Raw genomic sequence first — 14,594 nt, 5'->3', positions numbered from 1 at the left:
ATCCAACCTCTGCCACTTTGGCATAGGGACCCTAGACTGGATAGTGCGGGCATAGGTCTTTCTTGCGAATGAGCTCTCGCCTCCAACAACAGATCCTCCTATGATGGTATGGATAACTCCAATGATAGGCCGATTCTCGATCGAAGGCTAAGGCACAGGTTGGAGTTTGCAACCCGAAGCCTTGGCATCCTCCAAGCGGTTGACAAAGTCCCACAAATAGTCCCACCGAATGAGGATCTCTATCTTCTTTTTCAACTAAAAATAGTCCTCAGTGTCATGGCCGTGATCCCAATGGAAGTGGCAGTACTTTGACTGATCGTGCCAAGACTGAGACCATTGATTCATATTCTTCAACCATCGAAGAATGTCTTGATTCTTTATTTCCATGAGAATCTGCCTCCGACGAGCATTCAGGGGCATGAAGTCCTCGAAGCATCGAGGGCTCCGAGATCGGCGGGTGGTCTCCCATCATGCTTCTACTTCTTCAACTGAGGAACAAGGTGATCCTCCCTAGACCTTTTGTGATCTACCCTCTCCTTCCGCTTCTCCGTCATCCCCTCCTCATTGTCAATGTACTTATCGACATGGGCGAGGAGCTCGAAGAAGTTGCGAGGAAACCTCTTTGAGAGGGAGAAGTAGAAACCATTAGCCTTCAGCCCTTTTTTGAGGACTGACATCGCAATCGAATGATCCAGATCATGGACTTCCAACATGGCCACTTTTAAGCAACTCATGTAGCTTCGAAGGGATTATCCATCTTCCTACTTAATAGAGGAGGCATCAGTACCCTTTCTTGGCTTCCTACTGCTCTAAAACTGAGCAGCGAATTAGCGACCAAACTCTTCAAAAGAATGGATGGAGTTTAGTTGAAACCTAGTGTACTAAGCTAGAGCAACTCCCTGGAGAGTGGCTAGGAAGGACTTGCATAGCAGGTAATGGTCCACTTCCTGGAGCTTTCAATCCAGTTTGTCCCACCGACCGTACCTCCTTCGGGGCCGTCGATCAGTGGATCTACTTGTAGATGAACCTTACAAGGAAAAAGAGAGTAAAGGAGAAGGGGATCGGGTTTGCGCTCCTTGCCTTGCTGATCGTAAAACAAAGCTCGCTCGGGACTCCGATGGGTGGATCGAAAAACCCGGGGAACCCCTTCTGGGTTGGCAGGGTGAGATCGATTGCTCCGCCTCAGGCTCCTTCAGGAAGAAGGAAGATCAGGGCATACCAAAGCTGGGTAATCACTCGACACCGAAATGGGCCAATCAATCGACTACTGCAGATCATAAACTACAGTGGTTAATGCTTGCACCTATTGCAGGAGATACCGAAACTACTCGAAGGTGATGTCTGGGGTAGTCGGCAAGGATTCAAGTCACAGCAGGACGTCTCATGGGACATCGAGATGGGATACCATCTCATGTGTCCGCACAAGGCCATCTCGCTAGCACCCCAATGTTCCGACCAGGATGTCTTGAGACATCCTCTGTCCCAAGTGTCAAGATGGGATGAGACAGCGACACGTCCAATTCCATGAGAAAATTGGGATAACCCCATCCCACAGGATTTAAAACCTTAGTGGTCGGCACCTTCAGGATGTTAGGATCTTGATGATCATAGTCGGGCTCAGTGGATTCCACAGGCACTCCTGGGAGGGTAGCGAAAGATGTCACCACGATCTTTCTGTGCCTCATACTTCAAATTAAGGGGAGAAAAAAGAGCTCAGAACCTCAAATATGGGTCAGGCCCTTCCTCTAACGCGAATCTGTTGCCACCGAAGAGTCGATTTGGCTCAGACCGACAAGCAGGAGTCAAGAAAGGGAGAGAGATGATCGCAGGATGATTGGTCGAGACCTCCGAGTCAGATGCCGACTCCGAGCCCACGGTCGATCCTTCAAATCAAATCCTGTAACACCACCAAAGACAAAAAAGTCCTCACACTGGAGGTTTCCCCGGCGGTGGACCTTTCGATGCCTAAGTCAATCTCTTGCAGAAGCAAATAAAAGAGGTCTGAGCTTTTTCAAAGAGTTTCGTGGTTGAGTATGAGGTGAAACTTGTTCTATGTTGAGAGTGGAGAGTGATAGTTTAGAGAAGGTCTTATAGGAGATGGAGTTCAGAAGTGGAATCAAAACTGCTCAAAGTCTTGTCATGGAGTTAGGTTCCAATTCGTATGGGATCTAGCTCAAGAAGAAAGCAAGCAGAGCAAGTGTTCACTTACTTTTCTTTTCGTTTACCTAAAGGGTCCCGGAGAATTAGGTTTTTATAGATGAAGGGGGCACCTATCGTCTGAGGAAATGGGTGCCATTTTTCCCCTTCAGCGCCATGGAGACATTACATGCTATGGTTGCTAGAGGATAAGGGCATGCACGTTCCGAGGTTATTAAGATTTTGGATCTCACTGAGTAGAGGAAGCAAAGTGATGGAATGGTCTGCCATTTGTCTTTTAGCGAATAGAAGACTCTAGAACTCCTTGGTGCAGTCGTAAATGTCCAGATGACAAAAGCTGGGCAGTCGCTTTGTCATTTCCTCTGGAAGACACACATCGGGTCGCTGTTGGATCACCAGCACCATGGTAATGGGCCATCTTTGGGTGTAGCATCGCATATTTCACCTAACTGATTTTTTCCCCTCCTTGGTGAAATTCTTGGATTTTTCAAAATAGTTTGGTTTATAATCAGATACCAAATGTTGGAGCATAACATTGATCAACGCATCAAATGTGACATAAGAAGTATTAAAATCTTTATTATTTAATCTTTGTTATTTAGTATTTGATACTTTTTATGCTCTTTTTCAGGAATAATTATGAAGATTTAATTGCAAACCAACGAGCAACGGCCCTCCAACATGTGCAGATGAAGCTCGAGTTCAAATTTAAACCTGTCACGTACATGACACGTGAAGGTACACGGACGCATGGCAAGGATCCAATGGATAAAAGAAAAAAAGAAAAAAAAAAAAAGAAAGAAGAAAGGCATGATTTCATGGGGGACCCAGTGGGTATTAAAAGAAAAAAGTGGACCAATGGCTGTTTGGAGGGACCCAGCAACTTTTCGGCCTTTCACGCGGCTTTTGAGCGGGTGATGGAGTGGATTCAAACAGGCTTCAAATGAGCGCCTGGAGCTTGGGTTCACATGGGCGAGCCGGGCCATTCAAGTGCAGTTTTAAGCAGGAGTTCACGCAAGGCGAGAGTGGACAACAGTTGACGGGTCCGAACAAGGCCAGCAAGCGAGACGCGTTTGATATGTGGAAACAGAATGCAGAAAGCTATGAAACCTTGAGAGACTCAAAGATTGAATATGTTCAGGACTTGGGGGGTTTTGAAGGCTATAAAAAGGAGTACAGGGAGGAGAAAAAAATCATCCAAGAGAGAGGAGGCGGCATAAAGAGAGGAGGCAGTATAGCTTAGGGTTTTGGGTTGCCTTCTAAGAAAGAAGAGCTTAGAAGAGAGCTTTGCTTCCTGCACCATCTCCATGCCTACACCATCTCAAAGATCAGATCCAAAGAGGAAGAAGAAGAGGAAGCCCAGCATGCTCTGAGTTTGAAGGAAGAAGAGTCATCTTCCCGACAAGACTACGCCAATCAACTTTAAATCTTTGTTATAGTTTTCTTTTACTTTATTTACTTATTTTTTAAATTTTTTTGTAATTGAATTCTGATTTTAATTAATGTAGAAGTTATTTTTATGCACTTTAAATTTTTGTTCTTTACTTTTATCGCAAGTAGAAGCTAAGATCTAGATAGTAGATCTTAGTACCAAGTTTTTTTTTTTTCACTTTTAAATTTCTGTTTTTCGATTTCAATTACTTCCTCGCATCTTTCTTTTTTTTATAAGATCAAAGTTTTCAAATCAGCATTGCCTTCTCTGTGGAATCAACCCGACTCGTTGCTTTCTACGTATTTTTAATTTTTTTCAAAGTCGGATTTAAACTGATAATCACAGTGTTCTACAACAACATCGTGCAATATCAAGTTTTTGATGCTGTTACTGGGAAAGGCACGAATGCTAAAGTTTTTGATTTCTTGTGAATATAGCTTACTAACTTTTCTTATTTTTCTTGCAGAAAAAAAAAAAAAAAAAAAAGGAGAGAAAAAAAGCTTCCAATTTCGCTTAATGAGATCAATCCTAAGCCTAGTTTTCTTTCTTTTTTAGCATTAGTTGCTTTCTTTTCAAATTAACTTAACAATAACCCACTTAAACCTAATCAAAACTTCATGACAAGAGTAGAAACCCTAATTGCTTAGAGCATCCATTATTTAGATTTACTTTTTGGTGATTGCTGGAGATAAGGTAAGCCTCTCAAGTTTAATTATTTTCATGCATCTAATTTAGTTGCATAGAACCTCTTGTTTGAAATTAGTTGTGCATATTCATCTCAAATCAACTTAAGGGCAACACCCATTAACAACATAGGGTGGGGATTTCATCACCCTTCCTTAGCCCAAAAATAACCAACTAGCATCCCTCATTAACCCAAGCCTCTAAATTAAAATTAACTAGACGTCAACCCCGAAGGAACTTGAGCTTAATAGGATAAGTGATCCCAAAAGTTGAACCTGATCGGGCCTAGTTGATCAGTTGATGTCTAGAAAAGTGGTTCAGAGACTATGTCCTGAAGAAAGATGGTTATTAATTGGTTTCGTTCGTTGATCTGGCCAACTTAGTTGGTGTTTAAGGAAAGCAACAGGGGGACCCCCACTAACCTTACACTTATCTGGACACTTGGTTGGTTAGGTTCACACTTGGAGTGCTTAACGGTGCACTTGAAACAGTTAGAAGCTGTTTAGATTTAGGATAACCTCAAGATAGAGAGTTCACTTTGTGCTAACTTGATTGCAATTAATATCTAACCACAATAATTTTTCTCTTCTATCGTCTCTAGGTCTAGGACTCTCTTGGGATTCTCATCTTTAGAACTTTTCTCTTTCTTCCTATTCTCTTCTTCCTCTCTCCCTCTTCCTTTAAAAAAAAAATATGAACCACACACATTAGGATTTGCACTAATACATGCATGGTAGGAGATCTCTTTTTCCTAACCTAGTTAAACCCAATCCTGAAATTGAATGGATGATCCACGTTAAATCTGACAATCAAATGGCTAGAAATCCTGAAGAACCATCTAGGCAGATAAAGGAATACTTTATTCCTTCTACCTATAATCCATCGACTTGTATCCACTTATCTGATATTCCTATAAGCCATTATGAGATCAAATCGACCACAATCCAGATGCTCCCATCCTGTTATGGGAACATCAATGAAGATCCTTATAAGCATCTAGATGAGTTTTTAGAAATCTATTCCATGGTAAAGATCCAAAATTTTACTGATGATGCACTTAGACTGACCTTGTTCTCTTTTTCACTAAAGGACAAAGCCAAGCATTGGCTTGGCACAATAAGGAGATCAATCCGAACTTGGGCTGAAATGCAACACAAATTTTTTAAAAAATTCTATCCCATAGGTCGAACCAACACCATGAGGCGAGCCATCACTGGATTTGCTCAGCTTCCAGGAGAGCAAATTCACGAGTCATGAAAGAGACTTAAGGAACTTCTTAGAAAATGCCCACACCATGATCTATCTAAGTGGCAAATTGTTCAAGCTTTCTATGAGGATTTAGGAGACCAATATAGACAGATAGTGGATGCATCTTGTGGAGCTGCATTCATGAACAAGAGTGAGGATGAAGCCTATGTCTTGTTTGAAATTTTGGATGAAAATTCGATCCACCATGCTTCATTATCTGCTTATGAAAGGTCGATTCCTCACCAAAAATGGACAATCTATGAGATCAAACATTCAGACTCTAGTTCTAAGGCTAACTTGAGCCTGATAGCTCAAAAATTAGATAAAATCGATCTTCTTGCTCAGAAGTTAGATCAAGTCCTAGCCTTAGATCAATAATCTCCTGCACAATGCACATCACCTTCTAATTATCAGGAGATTTATTCTATCTATGCTAGCCCAGCCCATCATATGAGTGAATGTCTCATGGCTGCACAGTTTTCACCTTTCATCCAAGAACAAGTCCAAGCTGCACAAGGCTACTCCAAGCCGGTTAATGATCCATTCACGAATACATATAACCCAGATTGAAGGAACCACCCCAATTTTTTTTTGGAAACCCCAACAGACTCAGGCTCAAACCCAAGTTCCTCTAATGCAAAACTTTCGAAATAGACCCCAATATCAGAATTATGCATATAATAAAGATCAGCCTAATTAGCCTACCCAGCCACCATATCACAATCAGCCATCATACCCACCTCTTCAACAGACCAATATAGCCGACGATAGGTTTACTCAACTTTAACAACTGATTGTGACCCAACAACAATCCATCATCAAGCTAAAAGTATAAATAAGATAGTTAGTTGAGTCCACCATGAGGAGAGAATCAGATCAATTGTGAAACTAACCGATAGCGAATCCTAAGAACAACCCATCCAATGTCCACCAACCATCTGGATCTAGTCATCAATCCAATATCCTACCTTAAGAATCCCCAATTTGAGAATGCCAAAGCAACTTCTGAGCTTTGAAGTGATAGGATTCTTAAGGACCCATACCAAGATCAGGTAAGAGAGGCTAGTACTGATGCTAGCCAAAATATAAATTTAGAAGAAAAGGTTAGTACTGAGACTAACTGCATAGAAGAACCTAAGTCCGAAACTGATACTGATGCTGGTTCCAATTTGAGTGAGAAAGATAAAAGGAAGAGGAGAGCAGATGAGTTATCCGAGATATATAAACCTAGAGTCCCGTTTCCTTCAACCCTCGAAGCCGGTTCTTTCTGCAAAAAGCAAGAGCACATAATGAGAAGTTAATGAAATTATTTAAGCAAGTTCATATTAATCTACCCCTTCTCGATGCAATTCAACATATTTCAACTTACGCTAAATTTCTCAAGGAACTTTACACCCAAAAACGTGAGTCACGAACCACAAAGAGAATTATGCTGTCTGAGGATGTAAGTGTAATCCTGTTGAACCCATTACCTCAGAACATAAAAGACCCTGGTGCTCCTTTGATTTCATGTGTTATAGGAGGCATCACCTTTGACCGAGCCTTGTTAGATTTAAGAGCTAATGTGAACCTACTTCCAACCTTGATCAATGAAAAATTTAGGATAGAAGAACGGAAACCCACATCGATGATTTTGCAACTAGTTGATAGATCTATAAAGACGTCACGTGGTCTGATTGAGGATGTCCTAATTAGAGTAAACAAATGTTATTTCCCAGTAAACTTCCTTATACTTGATATGGAACTATCTCAAGAGCTGAATCAGATCCTATAATTCTAGGTCGTCCATTTCTAGCCACTGCCAATGCCAACATCGATTGTAAAACAGGAGCCATGGACATTTCTTTTGGAGATCAAAAGGTGAGAATCAACATTTTCAATGCCTTAAAGTACGCTCAAAAAGAGGAAAACTGTTCTGTAATTGATCTGATAGATGAGATAGTTGAGTCCGATTCCTTCTTAGATTTGATGAAAGATAATTTTTTAGACAAGCCCATTGAAGAAACTCAAGTCCAGAAGGTGAATGTCCTACTTGATTCACCTCACCCATCACATCCATTGCCTTGATCAATGAGAATTAAGCCCTTACTTAAGCTAGAAATTGAACCATTACATCCTTCGATTCAAGCCCCACCACAACTTAACTGAAACCTTTGCCTAAATTACTTAAGTATGTGTTTCTAGGGCCTAAGAAAACCTTGTTAGTAATCATTGCATCAGATCCAATTCCTAAAACCCAATTTAAGAGCATTTTAGAAGAATATATAGAAACAATTCTAGATAAACAAGAAACTAAAAATGGGGGCACAAACCATCTTCCGAAAATCGATAATATGAAAGAATGGAATTTATCAATGATCGGCTTGCAAGCTATCTTTTTAAATTTAGATGTGAAAGACTACTAGAATTTTTCAATCCAGTATTTGATACTGGATAGGTGAGAGAATCGGCATAGTCTGGCTGAAAACTTTAAACTTAGCGTTTGTTGAAAGACAACCTAGCTTTTATATTTGAATCTACTTTTTATTTTTAGCTTACCTTTTTTTTTAAGTTTAAGACTAAGTTGGGGGAAAAATCAATTTTGAGAAGACTTCGAGTAGAATCATGAAGGCCAAGCTGAACTAAATACACATCTGGGTCAGGTGACATCTCTCCTTTTCTTCCTCTTTGTCTATCATACTTTATTTTTTCTACTCCATTGAGGACAATGTCAATTAAATTGGGGAGGTAGAATAATAAAAAAATTTAATAAATCCTCAAATAACTTAATATTTAGCGTTTGGCATCCGATTACGCTTAAGACTCGAGTTGAACCAAGCATTTTTTTTTAAAAAAATTGATGCACAGCCCAGAGAGTTTGTGAGATATCGTGGGATCAAGTACTAAAAAAATTCAATAAAAAATTAAATCTAGAATATAAATATTTTTTCTATGAGCATTTTTAATTCCTCCTAATAGCATCAAAGAAGAGTTTACTTCTTATGGGCTTGTGTAGGATAACTATATGCTTCTTCATAAAATAAACTATTTTATAAAAAAAAAGTTTTCAAGAACTCCATGTTGAGTAATCGGACCTCTTTGCCTAAGCAAGAATTGAGTTTCGCATTAAAAGATGTGAAGAGCAAAGAAGCTCTGTTGTAAAACTAGTCTTAACTCGTAGCCTATTTAATTCGAGCTAAATAAGCTCGAGGGATATTTTATACCTAATACCCTAAAGCTATCTGATTCGGGAGTCATTGATTGAAAACTCGCTACATAGATCAAACAGAAAGCTTAAGAGGTTAAGACACTCAATAGCAGTACAACGTTAAAGAAATATGAAAAAAAATCAATAAATGAAAGACGGAAGCAACACTACACTTGCCCATATGAAAGTTAGGCGATTTAGAGATAAAGGTAGGGGCAATTTAGAAAATGTTTAGAAAAAATTTAATGTTCTTGGCTTAACTTCCACATTGATTAATACTAATATCCCAATGACAATTCACTCACGCTCTACTGAACATCAATGGTCCTTTTGAAAATTGCCTGATGAAATTCTAAAACTCAAAGCTAAATGATACTTTGCCCTAAATCCTTTCTTTACTCGAGGACAAGCAAAGTTCAAGTTGGGGGGTATAATCAGTGCATCAAATATAATATAAGAAGTATTAAAACCTTTATTATTTAATTTTTATTATTTAATATTTGATACATTTTATGCTCTTCTTCAGAAATAATTAATTATGAAGATTTAATTGCAAACCAACAAGCAACAGCTCTCCAACACGTGCAGATGAAGCTCGAGTTCAAATTTAAACCTATCACATACATGACATGCGAAGGTACATGGATGCATGGCAAGGACCCAATGGATAAAAGAAAAAAAAAGAGAAATAAGAAAGGCATGATTTCATGGGGGACCTAGTGGGTGTTAAAAGAAAAGGTGGACCGGTGGCTGTTTGGAGGGACCCAGCGACTTTTCGACCTTTCACACGGCTTTTGAGTGAGTGATGGAGTGGATTCAAACAGACTTCAAGCAAGTGCTTGGAGCTTGGGTTCACATGGGCGAGCAGGGCCGGTTCAAGCATGGTTTTAAGTGGGATTTCATGCAAGGCAAGAGTAGACAACGGTTGATGGGTCCGAACAAGGCCAGCGAGTGAGATGCATTTGATATGCGAAAATAGAACGCAGGAAGCCGTGAAACCGCGAGAGACTCAAAGATTGAATACATTTAGGACTTCGGGGGTTTTGAAGCATATAAAAAGGGGTACAGGAAGAAGAGAAAAAAATCATCCAAGAGAGAGGAGGCAGCATAGCTTAGGGTTTTGGGTTGGCTTCTAAGAAAGAGGAGCTTAGAAGAGAGCTTTGCTTCCTGCACCATCTCCACGCCTACATCATCTCAAAGATCAGATCCAAAGAGGAAGAAGAAGAGGAAGCCCAGCATGCTCTGAGGAGTTTGAAGGAAGAAGGAGAGTCATCAACTATCTTCTCGACGAGGCTGCACCAATCAACTTCAAATCTTTGTTACAGTTTTGTTTTACTTTATTTACTTATTTTTTAAATTCTTTGTAATTAAATTCTGATTTTAATTAATACAAAAGTTATTTTTATGCACTTTAAATTTTTGTTCTTTACTTTTATCGCAAGTAGAAGCTAAGATCTAGATAATAGATCTCAGTACTAAGTTTTTTTTTTGTACTTTTAAATTTCTATTTTTCGATTTCAATTATTTTCTCGCATCTTTTTTTTCTTTTATAAAATCAAAGTTTTCAAATCAATATTGCCTTCTCTGTAGAATCGACCTGATTCATTGCTTTTTATGTATTTTAATTTTTTTCAAAGTCGGATTTAAACTGATAATCACAGTGTCCTACAACAACATCACGCAATATCAAACATCCTTTTTTATTTCTCATTCATTGACTCATGGACCTTTACAAAATTACAAATTTCCTTGTACATGAATATTTTATCTTTGAAACTCCAAGATCCAGGGGCATAGCAACTCCTTTTGCCCCCATTTTATTGTTCTATCTTCAAAAAAAATTAATCATTCCTCTTATAGGCTTCATCACCTTCTGCATGGATTATAACTAATCCTCTCACTACTCTTCAGACTCTTTCTACATATGTTCATGACCATTCACCAAAGTTGAGTGACTAGTTAGATATCCACATAATGAATATTCACATGATACCTAAAAAGTGTCAGATCTCCATACTTCTCATCAAAATATGCACATAATGACAATAACCTAGACGCATTGCAAATCCTGGATCCACAGCTCCATCTCAACCCCATTTCCAAATTGTACTCTTAATTTACGTTATAAAATCTATCTCAACTCATCCACAGGCACCTATCAAACCAATAATCCCCTTCCCTCATAGAAAATCAAGCGCAAGTCGATATCTTTCCAACTAAAATGACCTACAATTCATCAAACTCAATGCCTACCAAAATCCCACTGAACATCCTGAAGCTTTGCAAAAGATCCAACAAAAGAAACAGAAAATCCAGCAGAGAATACCAAAAATTCCACATGGAAGTTCCCAAAAATCCACGAACTGCAACGCAAAAACCTTAGAAAGATCGGAAGAGAAGAAATTAAAGGGAAAGGAGGAGAGAATGAGACGAAATCCTCACCTCTGTCTGGAATCTTTGCCTGTGGAATTGGTTTCTCCGCGAGAGCGCCCCATTGTGGGTCGGGATCAGAATGCCCCTCCGAAACCCTAATCTTCCGAATAAATAACCCAAAACACTCTAGTCTCCGGAGATGCCCCGCCTGTGTGCGCTCGCCGGTTTCCAGTCCTCACAAATGCGTCCACTTTCAGTGTTGCGAGGCAGCGTGTTTATGGAAGGGCTCCCTGTGGAATCTCGCTCACTTTGTTCCGCAGGAACACAGTTTACATCGTCGGACACCCTCTTGTAAAGCCAGACGGGAACCGCGTGTTACCCAACGATGTTCTGTGCACGTTAGTTTATATCATCTTGAAGAACATTTGGTTCTCCGGTTGGGTCTTGGCGCCTAGTGAAGTACCACTCACTGCTACTGTAGGAAACACGCTAAAATTTATAAAATGAAATATCTGAAAGAGCCGTGCTAGGATGACACGTCACGTAACAAAAGTTGCGGAACTGTATTGATGGAGTGCTATAAATGGACTTTGAGATGCGTGTTTAGTAGATGATATAACAGAAGCTGTCAGTGGTGGCATGAGAAGATGATCAACGGTTTCAGCTGGAGAAAATCAAAATGAATGCCAGAAGATAGAGGGTTCAACTCCAAAGTGTTTGGGCATCTAAGTTTCATAATTAGGGATGCAATCGACTAAAAATTCTAGTTCGATTCGATATAAAATATTGAGGTTCAAAATTTGATTCAAGATCGATTGAGCGTTAATGGTTAAGTTTGATTTAATGAAAAAAAAGATAAAACTCAAGATCACCTTAACACAACTCGAATATCAACCAAGCTATACTCAAGTTCCAATTTGAGCTCAAATTCGAGTCTTAGCTTATTAATAGTATATATAATAAACAAAAATAGTATAATTAAAAATATATAAATTTGAATAAATTCAGTGAGCTTCCGAGCTAAGCATCCTATTACTCGAATTTGACTTAAAAAATTATTTAAACTACTCGAACTAGATAATAATTAAATTGAGTCGAGCTTGGAATCGATTTAAACTCGAATAGCTCACGAGTAGCTCAACTCATTTGTATTCCTGCTCGTGATCACTTGAAAGTGAAAAAATTGAGAGAAAAAAAAAAAAAAAAAAAAGGAGGTTATTCACTTTGCCCCCACTTTTTGTTGATAATATACATATTTATTATTAATAGAAAATAATATTGAATAATTAATATAAATATTACTTAAATATTACAAAATTCTATGGTTATAATAAAATTATTTAATTTAAAAATATATTATAATATGCTACTTGTAATAAATAATATTACACAACTAATGCAATATTATTGAAATATTAAAAAATAATAATATTACTTTTTCATTTATATTATTTAAAATGAGATATTAGTAATTAATATTGTTCATAGTTAACAATGTTAATATTATTTAAAAATATCTAATACTAATATGATTTATTTTTTATCACTAATATTACTATTATTTATTATATTAATATTTAAATAATATGATTTTAAAATGTATTTTATTTCATCATATTGAAGAATATTAATGATTTGTTGTTTATTTTTAATAATATCATGAACTATAATGTTACCATTATTTTTTTAATTTTATTACCAATAAATAAGAGTAGTAAATTTGTTATATTTTTTTAGCGATATCGTCTATGATTAAATATTCAAGAAATATATATTTACATTCAAATTAAAAAAATTATTATAAAAATATCAATTAAATGATCAATAATAAAATAATATTATCTTATTTAAAGTTTCAGTACTTAATTTTTTAGCATCACCTTCATCGACACACCAAACAATAAGATTCTATTTTCATTAAAAATTACTTTTCAAAAAGTCACATCGCAAAAATTGATTATTTTTTACTTTAGCCACTTTATTTTATCCCTTCTTATAAACTTGTGTTGCCAAGAATACTATATATTACCATATCCTCATCTGATCACAAAACAAGCACAGTCGAGTATTTCTTCACTTCTTTGGTATGTGTAAGGCCTATTTCAAATTATATATATATATATATATATATATATATAACAATACTCTGTGGAGGAACGTCGGGGTGTTGCCAACTTAGCTTCTCAAATGAATTTTGTTGTGCCATGTATACCACAAAAATGATGCATCGTGCGGAAGGTTTCAAAAAAGAAGCGAGCCGCGTATAAGGAAAACGTGGTCAAGGATGTGGGTTACGGGGTCAAAGAGAAACTTGAAGCTCTTAAGATACCGATGACACACTCGAAGATGCAGGGTGGGGGAAGGGAGAGCCACCATTGGAGGCGACATCGACAGCAGTTGTGATCATCACCACTGGACCAAGGAGAAGAAGATCCCGACGATAGCAGCCACTGGGATCAGAATCTCCATCAAGAGATCAGAGAGGATCGCCATAGATTCATATACACAAAGTTTTTGATGAAGGACGAGTGGATGGAAGGTGGCAGCGAGGTGGTGGTGGTGAAGGAGGAGGAGGCGGCGGCGATGAGCACGCGGTTGATGGTGGGGCTGAACGAAGTGGCCCCACCGCCATTCCTGATGAAGACGTTCGAGATGGTTTTGGTGTTCGCACGGACGGCCATCGGGATCTGGGAGGAAGGGGATGGGGGTGGTGGTCGCACGGAGGTGGGGCTTGGGGAGGGGAGGCGAGGAGAGTTGGTGGTGCCAGAGCCAGGGGAGTGGAGGGGAGGGAGGGTTAGTGGCGCCGTAGCCGAAGGAGGGGAGGGATGGTCGTTGATGCTCGCATGGAGCTATGGGGCTCGAGTTCGCTGGGGCCGAGGGAGGGAACAAGAGGAGACAGCGACGGAGCGAGGCCGCGAAGGAGAGGGGAGAGGTGTTGGTGGCATTGGAGCCGGAGGAGGGGGGGAGGGGGTTTGGTGATCACACAGAACCGGATGCAGTGCGGACGGCGAGTGCAATGCAGACGGCGGGTGCGGCGGGGCTAGATTAATGGCGCCGGAGCAGGGGGAGGGGAGGCACGGTTGTCAGTGCTTGCATAGAGCCGCAAGGGCTCGGGTTCGTCAGGGCCAAGGGAGGGAACAGGAGGGGACGGTGATGGGGGTGGGGCCGTAAAGGAGAGAGAAGGGGGGTTGGTGGTGTCGGAGCCGGGGGACATGACTGGGCAGAGGGTGGGGGAGAGATGGCGGGAGAAAGGGAAGGGAAGGAGAAAAAGGAAAAAGAAAAGAAAGAAAAAAAATATTTGAGGAGGGGGAGGAAAAAATATTATTATTTTATTACTAATAATAATTTAAAATATTATTTTTTTAGGATATTAATTTTATAAAAAATATTTGAAGAGGAGAAGAAAAAGCAAAAATAAAAAATATTATTATTTTATTATTAATAATAATTTGAAGCAGAAAAAAAATATTAATTTTAAAATAATAATAAAAATATTATTTTTTTCAAAATATT

General features: G+C 39.0%; 1 protein-coding gene across 3 annotated transcripts in view; it reads right to left on the bottom strand.

Annotated features, from left to right (window-relative positions):
• Positions 1 to 11,326, bottom strand: part of LOC105032798 (transcriptional adapter ADA2) — a 105,682-nt gene extending 94,356 nt beyond the window's left edge. For all 3 annotated transcript variants that reach the window (XM_010907365.4, XM_029261137.2, XM_073247646.1), the window contains exon 1: positions 11,151 to 11,326. In XM_010907365.4, coding sequence (XP_010905667.3) covers positions 11,151 to 11,203 — 53 coding nt within the window. In that variant the 5' untranslated portion in view covers positions 11,204 to 11,326. The remainder of the gene's footprint in view (positions 1 to 11,150) is intronic.
• Positions 11,327 to 14,594: the final 3,268 nt, after the last annotated feature.

Source organism: Elaeis guineensis, chromosome 13, assembly GCF_000442705.2.
Source record: "Elaeis guineensis isolate ETL-2024a chromosome 13, EG11, whole genome shotgun sequence".
Lineage (NCBI taxonomy): Eukaryota > Viridiplantae > Streptophyta > Magnoliopsida > Arecales > Arecaceae > Elaeis > Elaeis guineensis.
Note: the sequence above shows the minus strand (reverse complement) of the source record. Positions and strands in the feature narration are given on the sequence as shown.